General features: G+C 41.6%; 1 protein-coding gene across 1 annotated transcript in view; it reads right to left on the minus strand.

Moving 5' to 3' along the window:
* Positions 1–20,844, minus strand: part of KIF26B (kinesin family member 26B) — a 414,886-nt gene extending 394,042 nt beyond the window's left edge. Inside the window, 2 exon segments of the mRNA XM_042446725.1 lie at positions 18,684–19,082; positions 20,775–20,844. Coding sequence (XP_042302659.1) covers positions 18,684–19,082; positions 20,775–20,837 — 462 coding nt within the window. The 5' untranslated portion in view covers positions 20,838–20,844.
* Positions 20,845–23,085: the final 2,241 nt, after the last annotated feature.

Genomic DNA, 23,085 nt, shown 5'->3' on the forward strand with positions numbered 1-23,085 from the left:
GCAAGGAGGGGGGGATACAGGATGCATTAGCTTGCATTTTGGGGTTGAAAATGGGGCCAAGGGCAGATCATTACATGCACTGGCCCAAATGCCCACAACACACACAGAGACACACAAAAGAGGTTTTTAAATTTGATTTGACAAAATGTGCGCATTTTGTGCCTGGCTCTTTAAAAAAAAGGAGGTGGGAAGCACACTTCCGATGCCCCAATGAGTGCTGCAAACGTCACCTATGATGATCGCTTGATTGATAGCAGGTGCCTTCATGTTAAACCCGATTTCTTGTAGAAGGCATTCGGGTTAAAATGTCCCTGAATTGTAGTGGGCACTTGCTAACGGAGAGATTCGGGTGGGGGCCTCCGAATCTGCTCAGTTCCTTCAGGAGCAAACCCACCAGTGGGAATAGGGCCTCAGTTAACAAAGTACAATAATAGAATCATAGAGTTGGAAGAGACCACAAGGGCCATTCATGTAGGAGCTCACAATGAAAGCACCCCCAACATATGGCCATCCAGCCTCTGTTTAAAGACCTCCAAAGAAGGAGACCCTACCAATCTCCAAGGGAGTGAGTTTCACTGTCGAACAGCTCTTAACATCCAGACATTCCTCCCAATTTTTAGGTGAAACCTCTTTTCCTGCACCTTGCATCCATTGTTCTGTGTCCTATTCTCTGGAGCAGCATCCTCAATATGACATCCCTTCAAATATTTAAACAAAGCTATCAGATCACCTCTTAACCTTCCGTTCTCCAGGATAAACATACCTAGCTTCCTAAGTCTCTCTTCATTGTGCATGCTTTCCAGACCCTTCACCATTGATGTCGACATCCTTTTTAAATTGTGGTGCCCAGAACTGGACACAGTATTCCAGGTGAGGTCTGGCCACAGTATAATAGAGTGGCACTATTACTTTTCCTGATCTAGACACTATACTTCTATTGATGCAGCATAGAATTGCATTGGCCTTTTAGTAGATATGTTCCTGAGCACAATTTCTTCAACAAAAACTTTGGTACCCGAGGTAGAAATAAAAAATGGAAAGAATAGGAATAGCTTATTACACCACAAAAAAGAAGAGCAGTTCAACATGTTTCAGCAAAATTTTTATTCAAAATGAACATTATGCATATGTGAGATGAAACAACCAAGTCAGGTAAGCCTTGCATAAATAAACAAAAACATTTTGAATCTTCTAGAGATCACTTGAAAGCTTTTCCAAAATGTATGCCAGGATTTTTTTCCTTTCTTTTTTTCTTTTTTATTATGATTTCCATTCTGGTGGCAAATTTTCTAGTTCTATGCATTCCTTGCATGCAAGAAGCATGCTAGGGTAATCTGCTTTCCTCTTTTCTTTTCCTTTTGTTTTGCTTTTTACACATACTCAGTAAGCGATTCTAGAGGGAGCTGCTTACCTTGCCTGTTCTACTTAAGTACACACAGCTACAGTAAGATAATACAGTAGAATCCCATTCTTTCCCAGGTCAAGGTTTATTGCATTGTTTACAGCAGACATGTCGCTACAGCCCAATACTGAAAGCCTCTCTTTCTCCAGTTCTCCTTCATCATCATCCCAATGCCAATGCTGCAAAAATGTTCCAGTTAGATAAAAAGCAAGAAAGGAAAGGCTGGGCTGGACCCCCGTAAGAAGACTGTAACAAGTAGCTTCTTTGTCAGAGGCTGTGTTAACTGAGGTGTGCTTGTATTGTGAGATGCTCACCAGAGCTTTAACAACATGGATAACAGACTTGTTCCTTCTATATCGGTTGTTTGCTTTCTGCCCACCTTCCACATCTGTCCCTTTCACAGGAGTCTGCCTTCAACAGGCAAAACCAAAATATACAAGGTTCATTTACATTAAGGATGGGCAACTGTGTGCTCCCCCCTGGCATTTTTAGATTGCAGGTCCCATACCTCATCACCAATGGTTATGCTGACTATAGCTCAGGGAATTTTTAGGCAAAAATATCTCAAGGGATACAGTTATCTGCCCTTTTTATTATGGATAATCAAAACAGTGTTGTATAGAAGTCCCATGGTATAAAGCGTAGAAGTAGCACTGACAAATCTATAGCACTTCATAAAAGAAAAGTTGATATCCATGACATTCCTTCTGACATTTATCTGATGTTCGGGGATTTTTACATGACACAAGAAAGTTCTTCATTGTATCAGAGCATGAGAATGTGATACACAACTGGCATTTACAAGCGGAAGCAAGAGCAGAATGTCAACCTGTACATTTCCCTGTTTCCTAGAAATCATTTGTTTTATGTTTTATTTACTGTATATTTTAGATCACACAAGTCTGGTGCCCAAACGCTTTCATTTCTTGTTGTTTTTGTCATTGTTTTTGTGTGCCTTCAAGTCATTTCTGACTCAAGGTGAACCTAAGGTAGAATTTCTTCAAATGGGGTTTGCTCTTGCCTTCCTCTAAGGCTGAGAGACTGTGGCTTGCCCAATGTCACCCACCCAGGGGTTTCCATGGCCAAACAGAGATTCAAACCCTTATCTCCCAGTGTCTTAATCCAACACTCAAACTACTAAACCACACTGACTCTTTGCATTTTCTCTTTTTAATTTACAAGATTCAGCATACACTAGCCAAGCTGTATTTTGTACTAAAGAAGGGAAGTTGGTATGGTACCAGCAAAATATGTACATTTACAGTATGGTATATGTTAACAATGTAAAGGTATATTTGATACACCTCATTAACTATATCAGGTTTTAAAAAAGGTAATGAACCTAGGTTAACTTTCCCCAACCTCATTTCTTCCAGATGTGTTGAGTGTCCATCATCCTTGGCTGTTGGCTACAATGTCAAGGGCTAATGGGTGTTTTTGTCAAGAATCATCTGAAAGGTTCTCACATTACAGAAGACTAAACTAGGGTATAAGTAGTCAAAGTTAAGTGTCTTTTTCCCAGGGCTGGGGATTATGAGTAGGAGTAAGGGGTAAAGGGGTAAGAGTTTTTTTACAAGAGTAGGAGTAGGAATATTTGTTACTCCTTCTTCCTTTTATTATATTGTACATGCAAACACCAAAAAAACAATTTTATTATATTGCACTGGACAAGGGACCAGGAGGCAAAGACACATACACACACACATATACATCCCAGTCTTGCAAAGCAACCAGGGCTTTTCTCCAGGGTTGAGGAGCAGGAGTAGGAGTAAGGTGTAAAGGAGTAAGAGGTTTTTTACAGAAGAAGGAGTAACATTATGAAAAAATCTTACTCCAGAGTAAGATAAGGAGTAACCCCAAAATCACCACTACTCCCCAGCCCTGCTTTTTCCCCATCCAGTTGATTTTACCCCATTGATTTCAACTACTGAGAATCAAGCACATAAAATGGGACAAATTGAAAAGGTTATTAGTGGATTTCCAATTAAGCCCCTCCCTGAAATAAACAGATAATAACTGAGGGGGGGAATCAAATATAAGAATTAAATACATGATTTAAATACTTTTTATGTTAAGGAAAGACCTAACATTGTGGGATTTTTAACAACAATACAGTAATAAGAACAAACAAATCTAAGATCTGCCTCTATTCCCCTGCCCCTTACCCCTAGTAATCTCAGCAATTTTAGTTGCTAAAATGTAAAGAAAGAAAAATGTGGAGGAATTCTCATTGCTGTGTCAGACACACAATTGCAAATGTGCTGCTGTACATAAGTTGTGCTTAATATTTGGTACTGTGACCTGTGAAGCAATATAAAAGACCAGCTGGGTTGCTGCCTAAACTTTAATGGACTTAATCTTCCAAATGCTGACAAATTACTGCTCCAGGTCATTTAAAATCACATTTCTAATGCAATAATCCTATTTGCATTACACTGACTTGGAATAAAATGATTAGGTGACTGAGATTATGCACTACAAAATTAAGTCCCTGTTCAGTCTGGCTGTACACATTCACAAATTAAAGTTATGGGCAGAAATGAAATTCCATTATTCTGCCACTTGCCAAACTATCAGGAAGGATACATTATTGTCCTGTCTTAGCTAGTAATATTACTCTAAAGAAGCCACAAGCTAGCAAAGACCTATTTTCTACTACATAAGCCGCAGGGCTTCTTTCATTATTAATAGCATTAGTCAAGTATTTGACAACTGAACACCTCTAAAATGGAAAGCCTGAATTAGGAATATGTGAGCAAAAATGACAGAAATCTTCAAAAATGTGTAATGACTTGCTTTCTATCATGCATATTTTCTAACAAAGAGGGGAATAAACCAGTTTCATTCCTCCAGCATCCATCCATCGAAACTAGCAGGCGCACTCACAGCTCAGTAGTAAAGCTTAGGAAATGTATATTTGGACTACATCTCCCACAATCTTGCAACCAGTATGGCCACCAGCTGAATCATGAGCTTATTTTTTTTCCTTTATAGCAGTAAAGGGGCCCACTGGACATGCAAACTGAATTGATTAAATATTCTTCAAAGACACTTATCTTTGTCTTATCGCTTTCTTTGTACAGTCATCCCTCCATATTTGCAGCTTTGATATTTGCGGATTTGATTATTCACAGATTTCATTAATATGTTTTTTCTAGGACTGTCTAGGTCCTCCAATGCAACTCTGTGGTCAACTTTAACTAAAAGTTGTACTGAAAGACCATTTGTAGCTACTCCAGTGCCATTCTATGGTCAGTGCATGTTGGACATTGACCACAGAGTTGCCCTGGAGGACCTAGAGATTCCTAGAGAGGTGTCCTCTTAGGTAAAACATGGTGTTTTTGTTATTTGCAGTTTTTCCATATTCATGGGGGTCTTGTTCCCCTAACACTAGCAAATATGGAGGGACAACTGTATACATTTTAATAGCAGAAAGAAAGAATGCATGCTGCTTTCTTCTAAGCCATGCTAGGAAGCCGAGCCTTCACATTTTAAATGGTTAAATTAAAAACTAGTTCTATAATTAGAACTTAGTTTAGTGTGACACTATTAAGGCTGAAGTCCCTAAATTCTCCTCCTGTTGACATACTGTGAGTAAATGTTTCTTGTTAAAAGTTAATGCTCCACACTTCAGTGATAACTATGAGCCAGTCAAAGGTACCTTTGTTCCAGGTTAAGCAGTCATTTTTAATACCAAATGGTTTGCTACGCATTTTCATAGGCAAAACTCAGTCACGTCACACAATAAAAAGCACTATTATAAGATAATGGAGTGCATGCATAAACATACGTATATGATGTATACATTCACACATTTCAAAGAATGATTGTTCTATTACATATGACATAGATGTTACATGCTTAATAAATAACATTTCCGATTGCTGTTGAAACATCCAGTGGATTATTATATTCACCCTTACCATATCTTCAACTATTCACTCATGTATTCAAGTAACATGAATTTTAAGTAAGAAATAAGTGCAAATTGTAAAATATATACTGCTGACTATAGTTATAAGGCTCTTTTGCTGACAGCAGTTATGAGAGCTAATGAAATTTCCAGGCTGCTATCAGCAGGAGTCCCAAAAACCTTGTAAGTCAGCTGGATTCATGAATGATCAATGGCCAAGTATTACCACACATATTTGATGCATCTTCCTATAGGCTATCCCTACAATTATATATACTACCAGAAATAACTTCTATTATGAAGCTAAAAATACTTTGCATAAATCAAATCTTGTTCTTATTGAATTCAGTAGCAAGCCACATACTTAAAGTCAAAGGAAATACATAAAACCAACTAGGTAGACATACCTGTCACAGACATGCACATATAAGCACAGACACTTATTAAATGACCACCCTCATTCAATGCCTGTAAATAAAGTACCAGTCCAGATATTTTATTAGTCCAGGACCTGAGAACATAATATCATGGACATATGTAACAGAAATTGGAAGCTGAAAGGGCAACAACAGCAGCATTAGTCAAAGGCAGAGAGCAGAAGAGGGAAACACTGTCTCTCATATCCCACATAACAGGTTTGGTGATAGCACCCTTTGCCTTGAAATATGTGACTTAATTGAGGAGAACGGGTACAGAACTGAGAGTACTGCTTTTTGGCAGCCCAACACACACTGATCTTGGGTTGTCATTTGGCCTCTTGAGAAGAATTCGGGCTTATCGTTTTTTCCTATTATTATGGAGAATTTTACTTTATCGGTCACAAACAACACTCTCTTGTTTTCAGCAGTTACTAATAACCAGGGACTTACTGGGGGAGGGGGGAGTTACTTACAGTAAACTAGGATCTAGTCACAATTGTCATTTTCTGGCGTAAACCCATTGAATCAAGAAGAACTTGATGAATACAAATGCTATTGATTCAGTGTGTCTACTCTAGTTAGGAAATCTTTGAGAACTGAGAAAGTCAACAGTTCTCAAAGTATTTTTAAAAGCAGGCTACACTTTTTTGTTTCCTTGGGCACTGTAGTAGCCAAATGGACCTATTCCAGTCTGGGTTCAGGATTGGAAATGGGACAGAAACAGCCTTGGTGGATGACCCACCCTGGAATTTGGATGGAGGGAGTGCATCTCTGTTGCTCCTCTTGGGGATTATTCAGAAGTCGTAGGTATTTTTAAAGACAATGTGAATGATCTTACTCATTCTGGGTTTGTTATTCACACTATGGAATTGCAGCACTACATGCTCAGTTGCTCACACATGAAAGCATTCGAGTAAAGATTAAGTTGATGATGAGAACGTATTCAGAACACGTTCAAGTCATACAGCATTTTATCCCGGGTCTATTCACGTCAGCTATTCACGCTACCAACAATGTGGATCTTTTTTTAAAAAAACTTGAGAAAACTCCTAATAGCAATTTTCCCAGATTATTGGGGGGGGGGGTTTGGCAGGCCCCACCACCCAAAAAACCTGAATTGGGTGCACTCAGGAGGATGTGTGTAAACAATGGAGATTCAACACAGATTCATCCTGGGTTATTTTCACAGTGTGAATAACCCCCTGGATATTTCAGGGGTATTTGATACCATCATCCATGGTATCCTGGGTCATATGGCAGATATGGGACTTGGGGCATTGCCTTGCAGTGGTGCTTTGGTTTCAGTCTTTCTTGGCCATATGTTCCCAGGGGGGCAGTGCTGGGGGAATGTTGTTCAATCTTTTGGCCATTGGAGTTCCACAGGGGTCAGTACTATGCTTTTCAACATCTGATATTGATGATACCCAACTCTATCTCCCCTTTAGAACTGATTGAATCACAGAATCATAGAGCTGGAAGAGACCTCAAGTGCCATCCAATCTCCTGCCAACCAGGAATACACAATCAAAACACCCCCACCAGATGGCCATCAAGCTTCTGTTTAAAACCCTCCAAAGAAGGAGATTCAACCACACTCATAGCAGCATATTCCACTGTCAAACAGCTCTTACTGTCAGAAAGTTCTTCCTAATGTTGAGATAGAATCTCTTTTCCTGTAGTTTGAATCCATTGCTACATGTCCTATCCTCTGGAGCTACAGGGGGGGGGGACTTGTTCCATCTTCAGTATGACATCCCTTCAAATATTTAAACAGGGCTATCATATCACCCTTTAACCTTGTCTTCTCTAGGCTAAACATACCTAGCTCCCTAAATCATTTCCCATAGGGTATGCCAAGAAGGCTGTGATAGCATTGAATTGTTGTCTTGAAGCAGTAAAGGATTGGGTGAAAAGACTGGAGTTTAATCCAGACAAGACAGAAGTGCTGCTGGTCAGTTGGAAAATGAACCTGGGACTGGGATCACAGCCTGTTCTAGAAGGGGTTGCTTTCCTTCTAAAAAATCAAGTTTGTAGCTTGGGGATGCTCTTGGATCCAGTGCTGCTCCTGGAGAGCCAGGTTACTGCCAGTAACCAGGAGTGCCTTTGCCTAGTTTCAGCTGGTGGGCCCACTGCATCCTTTCTTGGCGAAGGCAAATCTGGCAACAGTGGTTCATGCTTCAGTTACATCTTGACTACTGTAATGTGGTCTACATGCAGCTGTCCTTGAAAAGCGTTCAGAACCTGCAGCTAGTGCAAAATGCAGCAGCTAGGCTGGTGTCAGGTGTACATTTCCAAGACCATATAACAACAGTCTTGCAAGAACTGTACTGGCTTCCAATTTGCTTCCACGCTCAATTCAGTTGCTGGTGTTGGCCTACAGAGCCTTGGGGCTAAGATATCTGAAAAACCGCCTATTCCCATATAAGCCTGCCAGAAATTTGAAAACTTCAGAGAAGAACCTGCTGTATGTCCCAACACTTCTTGAAGTTAGGTTGGTGGGTACACTTAACAGGGCTTTTTCTGTAGCAGTGCCTCAACTTTGGAACCCCCTACCCAAGAAAGTTATGCTGTGCCCATCTTTTTAAGCTTCTGGCAGGCAACCAAAGGCTGCTGTCCTGCGAGGCATTCAGTGTATCAAATTAGTTTTAACTGTTTCAAAACTGGATTCTAGGATTGTTTTCAGACAGCTTTTATTAATTAAAAAAAATATTTTAATGTATTTTTTGAAAATATATTTTTGTATTTTTTAAATTGTTTTTTATTTATTCATCACTTCAGGAACCCTTGTGAACTGGTAGGTAATACAGAAATCCTTAAAATAAATAATATGTTGCTGGTCAAAATCACGAATTCTGCATATTTTGTTCTGAACTTGGAATCCTCCTGAATTGCCCAGCCAGCATGGCCAGGATTCTGGAAGTCCAAAAATTCACATTTCAAGGCTGATTTTGCTGATGCCAAATTACTCCCAAAATATCATAATAATGGATAAGTGGTAAGATATACTAATAATCCCTACAATGTAGATCCACAATCCACATATCATATAGCCAAATATCTACAGAAATTCTGGGCTTTGCCTGTCAGGAAACAAAGTGGTCTAAATTAATATTTTGCAAGCAACTTTTAGTAATGGCCACATTCAACGTAAGCAGCAATCCAGAATGGTAAAGATTTCTGGCTTATCAGTCACAAGCAACATATTGGCGGGATACAAACCGCCATTTAGTACGTATACAATACGTACTAGGGTTAGGAAGGGGCGGTGCTTCCGCACCCCCCTAACCCTAGTACGTATTGTATACGTACAAGATGGCGGCGCCCCTTCTACATGGGTGCCGCCATCTTTACGTACTGGACGCACAGCGTCCAGACGTGTCGCGGCACCTATGACGTCGCGAGTCCGCGCCAGGCGCCTCGCGACGTCATTGAGGCGCCGCAAAAAGAAGCTCCGAAATGGAGCTTCTTTTTTGCTCCGCGCGGGAGTCGCGCGGTTTGGCTGCTGCGGCTCCCGCACGGAGCAAATGGCGGCGGCGGGGAGCGCCGCAAAGCGGCGGTCTGTATCCCGCCATAGACACATGCTGCTCAACAACTCCCACTTGGAGTGACTACAGTAACCAGGATCTCACCAGGAAGAAAGACTTGTAAGTCTTAGGTAGAATAAATGGGAATGTGATGAATCACCACTTAAGTAAATTCTATGGATTCAGTAGGTCCATATAATTGAGACTAAAACTGTTTTTAGGCCCATGATTCTTGTCATATTATTCCCAAGGAAACCATAAATCAGAAACCAATTTCACAGTCCCCTCAAACTGTGTTTGGGATATGAAATATCAGGAGTCCCATCCAAGTGTAATACTGCACTACTTTGTTCTTGTTAGTTACTTATTATCATACCCACTTCTGAACCAAGAAGTAATGGAAATTTACCATTACCTTCATCTGAAGCTGAGAGCATGTGACTTGTCCAAGGTCACCCAGTGGGTTTCATAGCTGAGCTGGGAATCAAACCCTGATCTCCAGAGTCATAGTCCAACACTCAAACCATTACACCATGCTGACTTAATGAATCAGCACAACAATAAACGAACAATAAACCAGGATTCTTCAAAATCCTGGATTAGCATATTGTATCTGGTTTACCATTTCAGCTTGTTATTTTATTTTCACTAATATCTGATAAGCATAATGTAGTACCCAATGTCTGGAAGTCCCAAATGTTGATAACTGACCATTCTCAATCATCTGTATTTCTACAACCAAAAATCCCCCAAGCTCCACTGCCGTGTTTTTCTCTTTGACTGTTTCTATGTGTCTGCTATGTGGATTATTTACTAGTTCCTGCCCATCAGGAAGATTTCACTGTAGGATATGATCTGGTATTATTTCTGCATATATCCTGTATCTGTGGATATGTGTTACAGTAAAACTTGCCATGCTCCAAATTTTTAGGAATTCCAGGAGGATTCTTAGCATTGGTTGGTTCTATAAGACAAGTGCTGTTCTTCAATACTGCAGCCATTCCTTGGACACATAGGACCATTTTTTAGAATGCAGCCTTATCTTATTTTACAGTATTTCATATTTAACACTTGGGGGAAAAACAGATTTTAGCTATGAATAAGTCAGACTTCCTACCTAGTCTCAAGACCCTATTCAAGACAGAAATTTCAAAACATCCATATTTTTATTTCAAAACAGCAGCATAAATAAATAGCGATAAATGTAATTCGAGAAATAACTGCTGAAGATCCTTCAACTGTAGTCTCCCTGTTTTCACTTGATACCTCTTGATGCAAACCACCAAGGAAACCTCTCTGAAGTGGAAGAGTAAATATTATCATTTGATATCACTAGGATTGGATGGTGCAAACTAAGTGGCAGTGTGTCACATTCATGAAACCCACTGGAGCTACATTTACAGTGTTACTATGGAGGAGCGTCATGCTTACAATGCCTTTGACACTCCACCAGCACAAAAGCCCCTCATGGATCTTTTGAAACTGTTAAAATCTTTTGTGCAATCCATGTGGCAATCTCATCCGACTACTTGCAGAGTGGCTGCAGTGGGGGCCAGATTTACCAAATAGTTCCATATTCAGTCTAAATAAAAAACCCAGCATTCAAAAGGTCAAATAGTATATGCAGAACACTTCTCAGAATACACAAAGAAACTTTCTCATGGTGCATTTTCTTCTAAAATGAAAGAGAAGTATCAGAGATTCTTCCTAACTTTCTAACTAGCCATGACTTTGGATATAGGACCTCTGTCCCTTAGGCACAGAGGAACAAGGTAGAGGCTATTCACTAGTGACAGAAAGAGTCTTCTGTACATGCTAAGAGGCATTCCCTTCCTTTTCCTCATTGTAGATTTCACAGGTCAGAATCAAATTCTGAAGACTGGGAGCCCTCCACACTACCTAGTTATAGCTTTTCTGCAGTCTGGCCATACCCCTAAAAAACATACATACTAAACATCTGGAAGTGTAGTTTAAAGAAGAGTGCATGTGAATAGATATTTCTACCTCTTGCGAGTCAGCATGTGTAGTGGTTTGAGCACTGAACTACAACTCTGGAGACCAGGATTTGAATCCCTGCTCATCCATGGAAACTCACAGGGTGACCTTGGGCAAGACACACTCTCTCAACCTCAGAGGAAGGCAAAAACAAAACTATATCTGAACACATCTTGCAAACAAAAACATTTAGTGTTGCCTTAAGTTGGAAATACCTTGAAGGCACACAACAACAACAATTGCTACACCTTAACACTGAGTTGTTCTTATTGTTGTTATGTTCCTTTAAGTCAACTCCAACTTATGGTGGCTGTATCATAAGGTTTTCATTGCAAGATTTATTCAGAGGAGGTTTGCCCTTACATGCATACCTCAGTAAGGTTAAAAGAGATGGGGCCAGCATAACTTCCTTGGGTTTGCCCTCAGTTTGTCACTGGAAGGCACCTCTTCCATGTGTTAAAATGTTCCACAATTTAAAAAAAGGTTCTAGCCCATTCTGCCCTCTATCATGCTAGTTTCTACTTGCAGGGACACACATGCTTAAAGTAGGGAAGCGTTCAAAAATGCTTCCACAAGTCTGCAGTCTAATATGTTAACACCCCATTTTACTACCTAATTCTCTAGCATGTATAGACAAGGCTTCATATTAAAATTAGCAGTCTATTCTTCCTCTCTTATGCTGAAGGCCAAGACACTGAAACATTGACAGATTCAATTTGGGATAGGGAAAGCGTCTTTGAATAGTTTCCACTTAATAATATATGCACCATGAAAGCATTCTTATGGATCTTCTTCCTGAAGTCTCAACATACATGGTGGGCTATGGAGGAGCACTTACATTGTGTTCATTCGTCTTTATCCAGAAGTGGTACAGTCTTCTCAGCATTGTGTCACATTACCTTCTTTTGAATATTTGAACTGGCTCCTAGCTTCTCCTAATGTATAAACATGGGACACCAAAAATATAAAGAAATCCTGCTTGTGAACATTAAGGCCACCCCTGCCATCAAGCAGTGAGGAAGCAGATTTAAGATGCAATGAAAGGACAGCAAATATTACTGTATGTTTGCTGCAAGGAACAATGAAAATTCATTCTTTGGGCGTATTCATGGGCCATAATAACCCAGCTGGCATTAAGAACTGTGCATCTTGATGTGAATGGTTGGGTATATGCTGGTTGGGGTGGTGGTGGTACAATTTTCTATTTTACTGCAGACAGAGGCCTTTTCTAGAGGTCCTTCCATACTATTTCTACAATATTTTATTTTTAAATGAATGAATTGTTTACAAGGTGTTCACGTATCTACTTCTGCAAAATTATTTCTACAAACTATACAAGAAGAAGAGATTTAAGTAAAATTATATGTACAGTATCAGATCATTAAAACCACTGGTTTCCTTTTCTCAGCTCTTTTTTATAGAACTGAATGTGTTTTGTTTTTGTGACACTGTGGAGAACTAGTGGAGACAATAATTTCTTGTTTTACTAATGTTAATGATTGCTTCCACTTTTATTTGGGGGGGGGGGGTATTACCTACTCCTCAAACTGGCAAAATCAAAGAGATTCCTTTCAATTCAGGCATTCCTTACGGTTCGAGACACTGTAAGCCTGTTTGTAGCAAAATATTAAATTTAAAGAAGTAGGTTTAATTTGTAATTATATTCTGAATAATCTGCAATTTTATTGTATCAAACATAATGATTTCATGTCAAAGAAAGTTATATAAAGTGAGTTTTGCGTTCCTAAAGTTTAAAAAGTCTTTAAATTAGTAAGGGATGGAAGTTAAAGGTGCAATTTTGCTATTTTTCTGAAAAAGTCCAGGATTTTTTCTGAGGGGGGGAAATGATTCCTGTTATAGGACTCCATACTCTTACCCCATGAGTATCTGTATAGCCCTTGATTATGACCACATGAATGTTAGAAGAGATACTAAATAAATAATATACCATAATTTGTGTGTGTTTACCAGTATGGTGTTTAAACGAGTGATGCTCCATTTTATTCTTTTAATGGAAGAGATAAATTATAATTTTCTCCAGAGATGCTTTATTGTTTCTCTGTAATGTTCATGTTGCCTTTACTGTAGTTTCACACACACTCGCATCCCTCCAAGCCCAGAATTTTCCATGGTCACAGTTATTCAAGCGGCTGAATCCATGGACTTCATGCAGAAGAGCTTGTGGGCAAGAAATTATAATAGATACATAAGCCTTCAAAAATATATGGACGGGTGTCCTGGTATGTCACTGGTATTGTCATTCAGCTGAAATAAGTTATAAACACACTGTTAATCATCTGTGACAATTCTTCAGATATAGGCTTATATCCCATTATTAGTGTTGACTATCCTATTATTAGTCTTCACTAGAGTAGACCCATTCAATCAATGGGAATCAAATAGGTTTAGTTTAATTGGAACCAACAGGATGTCAGCTAAAATATTATATCTGTTTACACCACTCCATACTCCAAGAAGTTTACAACTGTCTGTTTATTAAGACTATAATACTCTATGTACAGACAGATTGACTCAATCCAGGAAGCCATGGTCCTGAGTATTCATGATCTTAGCAGGACTGTTAATAAAGAGCAGGGTCTCTTAGAGGGCTCTCACTCAAAGGCCACCACAGCAACAAAATACATTGCAGTCTCCTCAGCACAAGATACAGCAGTTATGAGCATGAACAGTGGACATGCCTTGACAATTTAGGACTATTTTTTCACTTCTTCTTTTGTTGCTCTTCCATTCACTCTCCTGAATCACTGGTCATGTTTATTGTAGAAGTTCATTCAATGGTTTCTTCAGTATCCTAATAATTTCCCAAGGAGATCAAGGCAGCATGCATGATTCTTTCCCCTCCATCATTTTTATCTTCACAACAACCCTATGAGATCAGGCTAAGAAGTAGTGACTGACTCAAAGTCATCGCTGAATGAGTGGAGATTTGAATGTGGGCCTCCCAGGCTTATTCCAGCACTCTGCTCCACATTGCCTCTCAGAAGTTACTTCCACTGTATTGTAGAAATGACTATGACAGGCAAGGATTTCTCCTAACACATATCCCTTCCTGCACAAATGGAATAACCACTCCAAGCATCCAAGTGCATTTTACCGAAAGATCATTTATGTAGATGCCTGTTGATATAGCTTCAGAAATGTGCCAGAGTGGATCCTTCCCATCCACAGGAGTTCAGTTCTTGGTGAACCAGTTCCCTACAGATGACAAAAACATGGAAGGTCACGCCCCATATTATTCAATGGCACTGCAGTGCACATAGACATGTTAGCACATCTGAATAATCTGGGGCATGGTGAAAGACACAAACAGCCAGCAAACTGATAGGAAGGATCCTCTGTACTATACAATTGCAACACAAATTGTAGAAATATTGTGCTTTGTTGTATGTGTAGCAGAGCAAAACCAAAATGTTGGAGGAAGAATAGCAATGGAAAGCAACTGGGAAGGCAATGCTTGATTTAGATCTGTGAAGGCATGGGACTATGAAGTTAAATAATAAATTAAGTAATTTAAAGTTAAGGTCATTTTAAAGTACAAAACCACAACAAAATACAGAATTGTGCCACGGTCAGCATAGTAGCCTTTTGAACTGTGAAACATAGGTTACAACATGAATTCAGATGCCTAACAGCTGCTTAAAACATAGTACAGTGGTGCCTCGGGATACGAAATGATCGCGTTACGAAATTTCCGGGATACGAAAAAGTCGGATTGGCAAAAACTGTTTCGGGTTACGAAATATTTTTCGGGTTACGAAATTCATTTCGGCGCGAAATTCAAATGCTGCCATAGGCTTTCCAGTGCTAACGGAGTATTTCGGGTTACGAAATTTTCGGGTTACGAAAGGAATGGCGGAACGAATTAATTTCGTATCCCGAGGCACCACTGTACACAGAAGAATAAAGTTTCAGTTCTGTAACACTTACCTGGGAGTAAGCCCCATTTAATGAACTGGGAGTTTCTTCTTAGGAATGCTAAGAAGCACTGCACTTTATCACTATCTGCACGCATATGTTATAAACTGTAGCCTTTTATCTCACAATGTTATATAGTCATTTCAAAAGCTCAAAAATCAAATAAATGGCTCTTTTATACATCTTGCACATTCTACATTTACCAAGTGTTCAGACAATCTTGCATTTATGCCTTGCTCTGAAGGCAGATCACAGCAATTCCCATCTATGATCTTGGTAAACAAAGGCCCATTGTAAGACCCATTCACTCCCTCAGTTAAGTTGGTAAACCTATTGCTGGGCCGTAAAAGAAAATGCTGTACACACCAGATACTACCCTCTTGGAGTGAGACACCCTTATCTTATCTTTTATACAGTAGCTAATTTTCTATGAGGATTAAGCTTTTCTTTAAAAAAACATTTTTAAACTATGACATACACTGACCCCAGTCTTTACAGAAACTTGGCAAATATGTTTATTTGCATTTTATCAGATGTTGTTGTTTCAGTGTATCCACTGGGAATGCTAACATCATCTACTGAATTCAGGTACTTCAAGGGTCAGCAAAATATGGCCCTCATGGCTCCAGACTCTGCAAACCACCAATTTTCTGGCAAAACAAAGGGTGAATTTTCTCTCCTGAAATTTTACAGGAGCAGTTAATTCACCTTAATACATTCTAGTTCCACCCCCCCAACCCCCCACCATGAAAAACAGCAAATGCAGAAATGGGTTTTGGGCCCCTCTCATTTGCTTGCTTGCTTATACATATAGCCAGTCCATGTAATCCTTGAATAGTCCTGGTGCAAAATATTGGTCTCTAGACTTACTACAATTGCCACCTTTGAAGTAGTTCATTCTTACAACCACAAAAGAACAAAGAAGTTTGTTAAAAGTGAAAAGCAATGCATTTCAGAATACCATGCGATGTCTGGAGACAGGCAGTGTGTGTCAGTGTGCAGCAACTGTGGCTGGACACTAGTATAAACTGAATTAAAATGGTAGGTGACATATAAAGAGAGGACTTGTCCTTGGTAAATGATGACTTGTGAAGGGCACAATAGAGCTGACCATTGTCACCCCAGTCTGGCTTCAGCCCAGTTGTCCAGCAGACTAACACTCAGATAACAATTACTATAAATGCTCTCACAGCAGGTAAGCCCCACTGACTTCTATGGAGCTAATACCCAAGCAATTCTAGGCCCACTTACCTGCATGTAAGCCTCATTAATAAAAGTCATGATACCATAAGTGACCGCACCAGATGACACTTAAATTTGGCCAACCTTCAGCCACATGGATCCAGCAGATTGCAGCCTGAATGTCTGCAGACAGAGGGACATCCATACTTTTGTCGGGGGTTGTTTTAACTTTGTGGTACCCGTGATGCAGTTAGGACTCAAGGTCCAGGACTCCAAACTTTGGGGGGGGGGGCAAATGACCACACAAAGATCTACAGACAAAGGGGCCACTGACATAAGGCCCTGGCATGAGCACCTTACATGAACATAGGTATATTAATCTTCTCCAGGCAGACACTTCTCCTTTCTTTTCTCTTCTTCAAACAGTCAGGTCATGCATATATTTTCTTTCTTTTTTGGGGGGAAGCATGTGTAAAACGTTGTGGTTGGCAGCTTTCGCACAGTCCTAACTTTAAAGGACCTATTCAATATGGTTAGCTTCTTTCAAGCTTGGACTCAAAAGGTAGAGCAGATTTGACTACTACCAATCTCTTTTTAGATTGTAAGCCTGAGGGCAGAGAACTGTCTAATTTAAAAAACAAAATGTAAGCCTCTCTGAGAGCCTTTGTGGCTGAAGAGCGGGGTATAAATATTCCAAATAAATAAATAAAATAAATACGTTAACAACAGCAAAAAAAGCATGTAGAGAGATCTTGTAGCACCTTTGAGATGCACTGAAAGAAAGAAGTTGGCAGCAGGAGCTTTCCTAGACTAAACTCTACTTTCTCAGATGCATGTGAGGAAGCAGACTGAAGTCAATGAAAGCTCCTTCAAAGGTGCTACAAGATCTCTCTACAGACTGATTCCACAGACTTAATATGGCTATACCTTTGAATTCTAACAGGTTAGTGTGATATTGTGCTTAGTGGTCTCAAATCCATCACCTTCCTCTGCTGGGGGAGCAAGAAGTGGGGTGTTAATCCACGTTTTGGTTCCCCCTACCCCTCTATCCCCTCTCCAAGGGTTCCAGCAGTAGTGTCCTTAGGATTGGTGTCATCTGGTGCGGTCACTTATGGTATCACCCCCACCCCATTGACACCCATTTCACACCATACAGAATCCTTAGTAATGGCTTTTTTCCATTACCGTCACTCACCAATCATTAACTCCCATATACCACCGGACGTCACACTAAGGGGTTGTGACATAAACAACTCGCAAAATTAAAATTACACCTTCAAATGACAATTATCGTGCACACAAATGTATTTTCTAATACGTAGCAAAGATTTGGCTAAAATGTGATGCTTTTAAAGAATATTTTTAAATAATATTTTTTAATTTGAAATTTAATTTGAATTTTGAAGTTTGAAATATTTTCTTTCCTAAAAATATTGAAATTTGAAAATTTGATTTTAAAATTTGGGAGGGGCTTTCTTTTCTCCTGCCGCTGAGCTTCACCCCGCTCCCACCATCTCTTAAAGCAGGCCTGCACAACATATGGCCCGGGGGGCCGCATGCATCCCGTCAAAGGATTTTGGGTGGCCACAAGGAGGTGGAACGATTTCTTGAGGAGGAGGTCGGACAGGCAGCAGAGGAGGAGGAAGGGGCAAATGCTGGCTGAGCAAGCCTCCTCCACCATCTGGCTTTCTCCTGAGGAGGAGGCTGGACAGTGAAGGAGAAGGATGGGCAAATACTTGCCCTCCAAGGGTCCTCCGCTGCTTGGCTTTCTCTCGAGGAGAAGGCATGGCGGAGGATGAGGATGGGTGAACGCTCACAATGCTCCTCCGCTGCTCGGCTTTCTCTTGAGGAAAGGGCCAGGCAGAGGAAGATGGAATTAATTTAATAATATTATTAATTAATACTGTACTAATATTAATTAGTATTAATTAATAACATTATAAAATAAACAAAATATTATTTATTTAATAATAATTAATAATTATCAATTAATTAATATTAATTAACAATAATTAATAGTTATTATTGATAACTATTATTATTACTTATTAACAATAATTAACAATTAATTTAATATTTAATTGAAACCTATCTGCAGCCCAAAGAGGTTAGCCTATTTTAATCTATCGCATGTGCGTGGAGAGGGGGGATATAATAATAATAATAATAATAATAATTATTATTATTATTATTTTAAAGGGCAGCAGCCTATTTATGAGGGTCACACACACACCCCTTTTAGTGTGTCACTTGGTACGGTCCGCACCCTCCTCCCCAATGGTTCAGTCTCTGTTCCGCTGCCAATCACTGACCTTGTTTCCGGAGAGGGAGCCGGGGCTGAGCAGCTTCAGCGCCTGCCTCTTGAGCTCCACCAAGCGGGCGTTGCAGTTCTCGCACCAGACGCCCGGCGAGGAGCCTCCTCCGGAGCCGGAGCCCGGGGAGCCGGTGCCGAAGCCCGGGGAGCCGCCTAACGAGCCCGGGGAGCTGTTGCCGATCCCCGGGGAGGCGGGTCCGGGCGAGCCGGCGAAGGAGCCCGGCGAGGAGGTGCCAGATCCCGGCGAAGGGGTGCCCGAGGAGGAGGAGGAGCCCGGCGCGGAGCCCGAGGAGGCTGAGCCGGAGCCCTCGGGGGAAGGGCGGCGGGACTCCTCGTAGGCCTTCCTGTACCAGCTCTCCGGGGAGAAGGGCTTCGGAGGGGAGCACGCCTCGCTCACCTGCCGGGAGAGAAAGCACAGTCAAGGCGGGAAAGAAGCCCACCAGCCGCGTCCGTCTTTTCCCGGACGCGTCCTACATTGCGGAGCAAAATGAGCATATATGTGTGTGTGTGTGCTTCTTAGTCTGGATCATTATATATATATATATATATATATGCAGGGCGGCCAGTTGCGTCCTCTTTGTCCCGGACGCGTCCTACATTTCACGGGGGGGAGTTCCCAAAATGAGCGAGACTATAACGGATATACGTAAGTCCTCCTTTTCCCGGACGCGTCCTACATTGCAGAGGGAGTCCGTCTTGCTCATTTTATGCGCACACACACATATATATGCAGGGCAACCAGGCGTGCCCTCCTTTTCCCGGACGCATCCTACATTTCAGGGGAGTCCCAAAATGAGCAGGACTAATAAACACGAAGCTATATAGCCAGGCGCGTCCTCTTCTACCCGGACGCGTCCTACATTTCGGGGGATTTTCCCCAATAACCTTTGAGCAGGACCAAGAAGCACTGATGTATATGTGGGTATATATAGGGTGACCAGCGCGCCCTCCTTTTCCCGGACGCGTCCTACATGTCACCTTTGCTGTCCAGGAGGGGATTCCGTTTCAGGCAGCACTAAGAAGCAAGGATTTAGATATTGACTATGTAGGGTGACCAGGCACGTCCTCCTTTCGCAGGACGCGTCCTACATTTCCAACCTTGTCTCAGGAGGGGATTCCCAAATGTCCCCCGCTTTGAGCAGCACTAAGGAGTCCAGAGCAGACACGCCCTCCTTTCCTACATTCCCAGCCTTTCTGTCCAGGAAGGATCCCCAAAGGCCCTCCGTTTGGAGCAGGACTGAGAAGCGGGGGTTTACATTTACATGCAGGGTGACCTTTTTGCAGGACACGTCCTACATTTCCAGCCTTCCAATCTAAGAGAGATTCCAAAAGATCCTCCATTTTGAACCTTGCAGTCCTGACCCAAGAAGCGGGGTTTTACATTTACATGCAGGGTGACCGGACAAGTCCTCCTTTTCCAGGACCCGTCCTCCATATCAGCCTTCTGCCCAACAGGGTTTCCAAAATGACCCCCCCCCCCCCCCGTTTTGAACAGAACTAAGCAGCACGGGTTCACATTTATATGATCAGGGTGACCAGACCCGTCCTCCTTTCCCCGGACCGGTCCTACATTTCAACCTACTGCCCGGGAGGGATTCGAAAAGGTCCTCCATTGGAAGAGAGAGCCTGACCCAAGAAGCCTCGGTTTGCGCTTCTGTTAATAGTCTTGTGGCCTGTCCTCCCTTTGGAGGACACCCTCTCTGAGGCCGAGAGAGTGTGGCCGGCCCAAGGCCATCCCAATGGGGCTGAGCAGAGGTCCTCCTTTCCCAGGACCTGCCCTCCATTCCAAGCATTTCACTCCCAGAGGTCCTCCATTTGGAGCAAAGGGGGAGGGACTGAGGAGCATGCATTTTACTACAACTCCCTGAGTCTGTCCAGCTTTTCTTGTACAGGACAGGCAATGAAAGAATAACAATAACAATAATATATTGGAGCTCTGGGGCCACAACAAAGTACCATTCCCAGAATGCCAGAACATGCAGCCGCAGCAGTTTAAAGCGGGACCAAACCGCATTATCCCTCCAGTGCGGATGCAAACTTTGCAGGGAGGGGAAAAAGGGAAGAGCCTGGCGGCATCCCACTGACTTACCCCGCATTTCCTACTCCGAGGAGCCCCTCCGATCCGCTCTTTATTCCCTGCCACGGAATTCATGGTCCCAGTTTCGCCTTTGCGGATTTGTATCCAAGGCTTTGCTTTTTGCTTTGCTTCTTTTCTGCTTCCCTTCCAGTCCCAGGGCTTCGGGGTCAAGGAGGGAGGGGGCTCTGGGGAGGGGGCTTCTGCTTCTTCTTCTTCTTCCAAAATAACAACAACAATAATAATAATAATCTTATATTTTAAAAAAAAATCCTCCAGGTTTGGAAAAACCCCCGATTGAGGCTCAGAGGAAGAGCCGGCGCTGCCTCCCGATGGCTTTCCTCCTCATTGTCTTCTCTCTCTCTCTCTCTCCTTTACTTCCACTCTTTTATTGCTGCAGGAATCCAAAGGCTCAGCACTATTTGTATTTTATGTTTATTTCCCCCCAGTTGCCCCCCCGCAAAACTCCCAGGAAGAACTGCATCCAAAGGCAGAGGTTAGAGAGCTTGGATGGATGGATGGATGGATGGAGAAGAGAAGACAGATAGGGGAGGAGGCAAGGGAGGAGGAGGATGCCAAGGGAGAGGAGGCAAGGGCTGCTGCTGCTTCTGCTGCTGGTGCAGGAACTTGTTTCCTTCGCCAAGGTTTTCCTAACTGAGTTAGAAGAAATCATCCAAAAAAATCTCTCCAGGCTCAGGGAGGAGCCTCCCCGTCGCTTGCAGCCAATATCTTCCTGCCCAGATAGATATAGATATAGATATAGCCTGACAGCTTTGCAAAGGGAAAAAAAGAAAGCCTGGTCTCCCCAGCCCTCCCTGAGTTGGGGCGGAGGAGGAGGAGGAGGCGACTGGGTCTGGACTGGCTCACAGGGTCCCTCTCCTTTGCAACAGCCCTTGACTGACGTCGGAGTGTGTGTGTGTGAGAGAGAGAGAGAACGTGTGTGTGTGTGTAAGAGTGTGTGAATGTGTGTGTGTGTGTAAGAGAATGAATGTGTGTGTGTATACATATATGTATAGTGTGTGTGAGAGAGAGGGTGTGTGTGTATATACATACACATATAGACACAGATATATGTATAATGTGTGTGCATGAGAAAGAGAATGTATGTGTGTGAGAGAGAGAATGTGTGTGAGAGAATGTGCATGTGAGTGTGAGTGTATATATATATATACATACACATACACATATGTGTACATAATACACGTGTGTGACAGAAAGTGTGTGTGAAAGAGTGTATATATGTGTATAATACATGTGTGAGAAAGAGTGTGTATGTGTGTGAGAGAGTATATATATATATATATATAATACATGTGTGAGAAAGAGTGTGTGTGAAAGAAAGTATATATGAATATTATACATGTGTGAGTGTTGTGTGTGTGTGAAGAGAGTATATGTATATAATACATGTGTGAGAGAAAGAATGTGTGAGAGAAAGAGTGTGTGTATGTATGTGATAATATATATATGTATATAATACATATGTCTGAGAGAATGTGTGTATGTGTGTGTGAGAATGTGTGTGTATACACACACACACACATACATATGTGTATATAATATGTGTGTGTGAGAGAGTGTATGTATTTATATATACATATAGATAATATATGTGCATGTGTATGAGAGAGAGAGATAGTATATATATGTGTAGGTGTGTGTGAGAGGAAGAGAGAGTTCGTGTGAAAGAGAGTGTATATGTGTGTGTGTACATCTCCTGGGTGACCAGATGTCTTAACTGCGAAGGAGAACAAGGCACTGCAAAATGTAGGATCTCTGAGAAAACATGTTGGACGTGACATTAAAAAACACGGATATAAATATAAATCCATAAGATTTCTGTACAACTGTATTTCATAGACTGCATCTCGAATGGGAACAGCAAACATGGTGTTACTCAATGGGCTTCTTAGTCCTGCTAAAAATGGAGGACCTTTTAGAATTCCTCCAGGTTGAAATGCAGGGTGTGTTTTGGAAAAGGAGGGCATCTGCCTATAAATATAAATGCATGCTTCTTGGTCTTGCTCAAAATGGAGGACATCTTGGAATTTCTCCTGGACAGAAGGTGGAAATGGAGGGCAGGTCTGGGGTGGAGGGGTTGGCATCTGATCACTCTGCCTATAAATATAAATCCATGCTTCTTAGTCCTGCTCAAGGGTTCCCCTTGGCCAGAAGGCTGAAATAGAGGCCATGTCCTGGAAAAGGAGGACATCTGGTCACACTGCATATAAATATAAATCTATGTTCTTAGTCAGGCTCAAGATGGAGGGCATTTTGGAACTCCTGCTGGACAGAAGATGGAAATGGGGGACATGTCCTTGTAAAG

Source organism: Sceloporus undulatus, chromosome 1 (genome assembly GCF_019175285.1).
Source record: "Sceloporus undulatus isolate JIND9_A2432 ecotype Alabama chromosome 1, SceUnd_v1.1, whole genome shotgun sequence".
In the NCBI taxonomy this organism is placed as follows: domain Eukaryota; kingdom Metazoa; phylum Chordata; class Lepidosauria; order Squamata; family Phrynosomatidae; genus Sceloporus; species Sceloporus undulatus.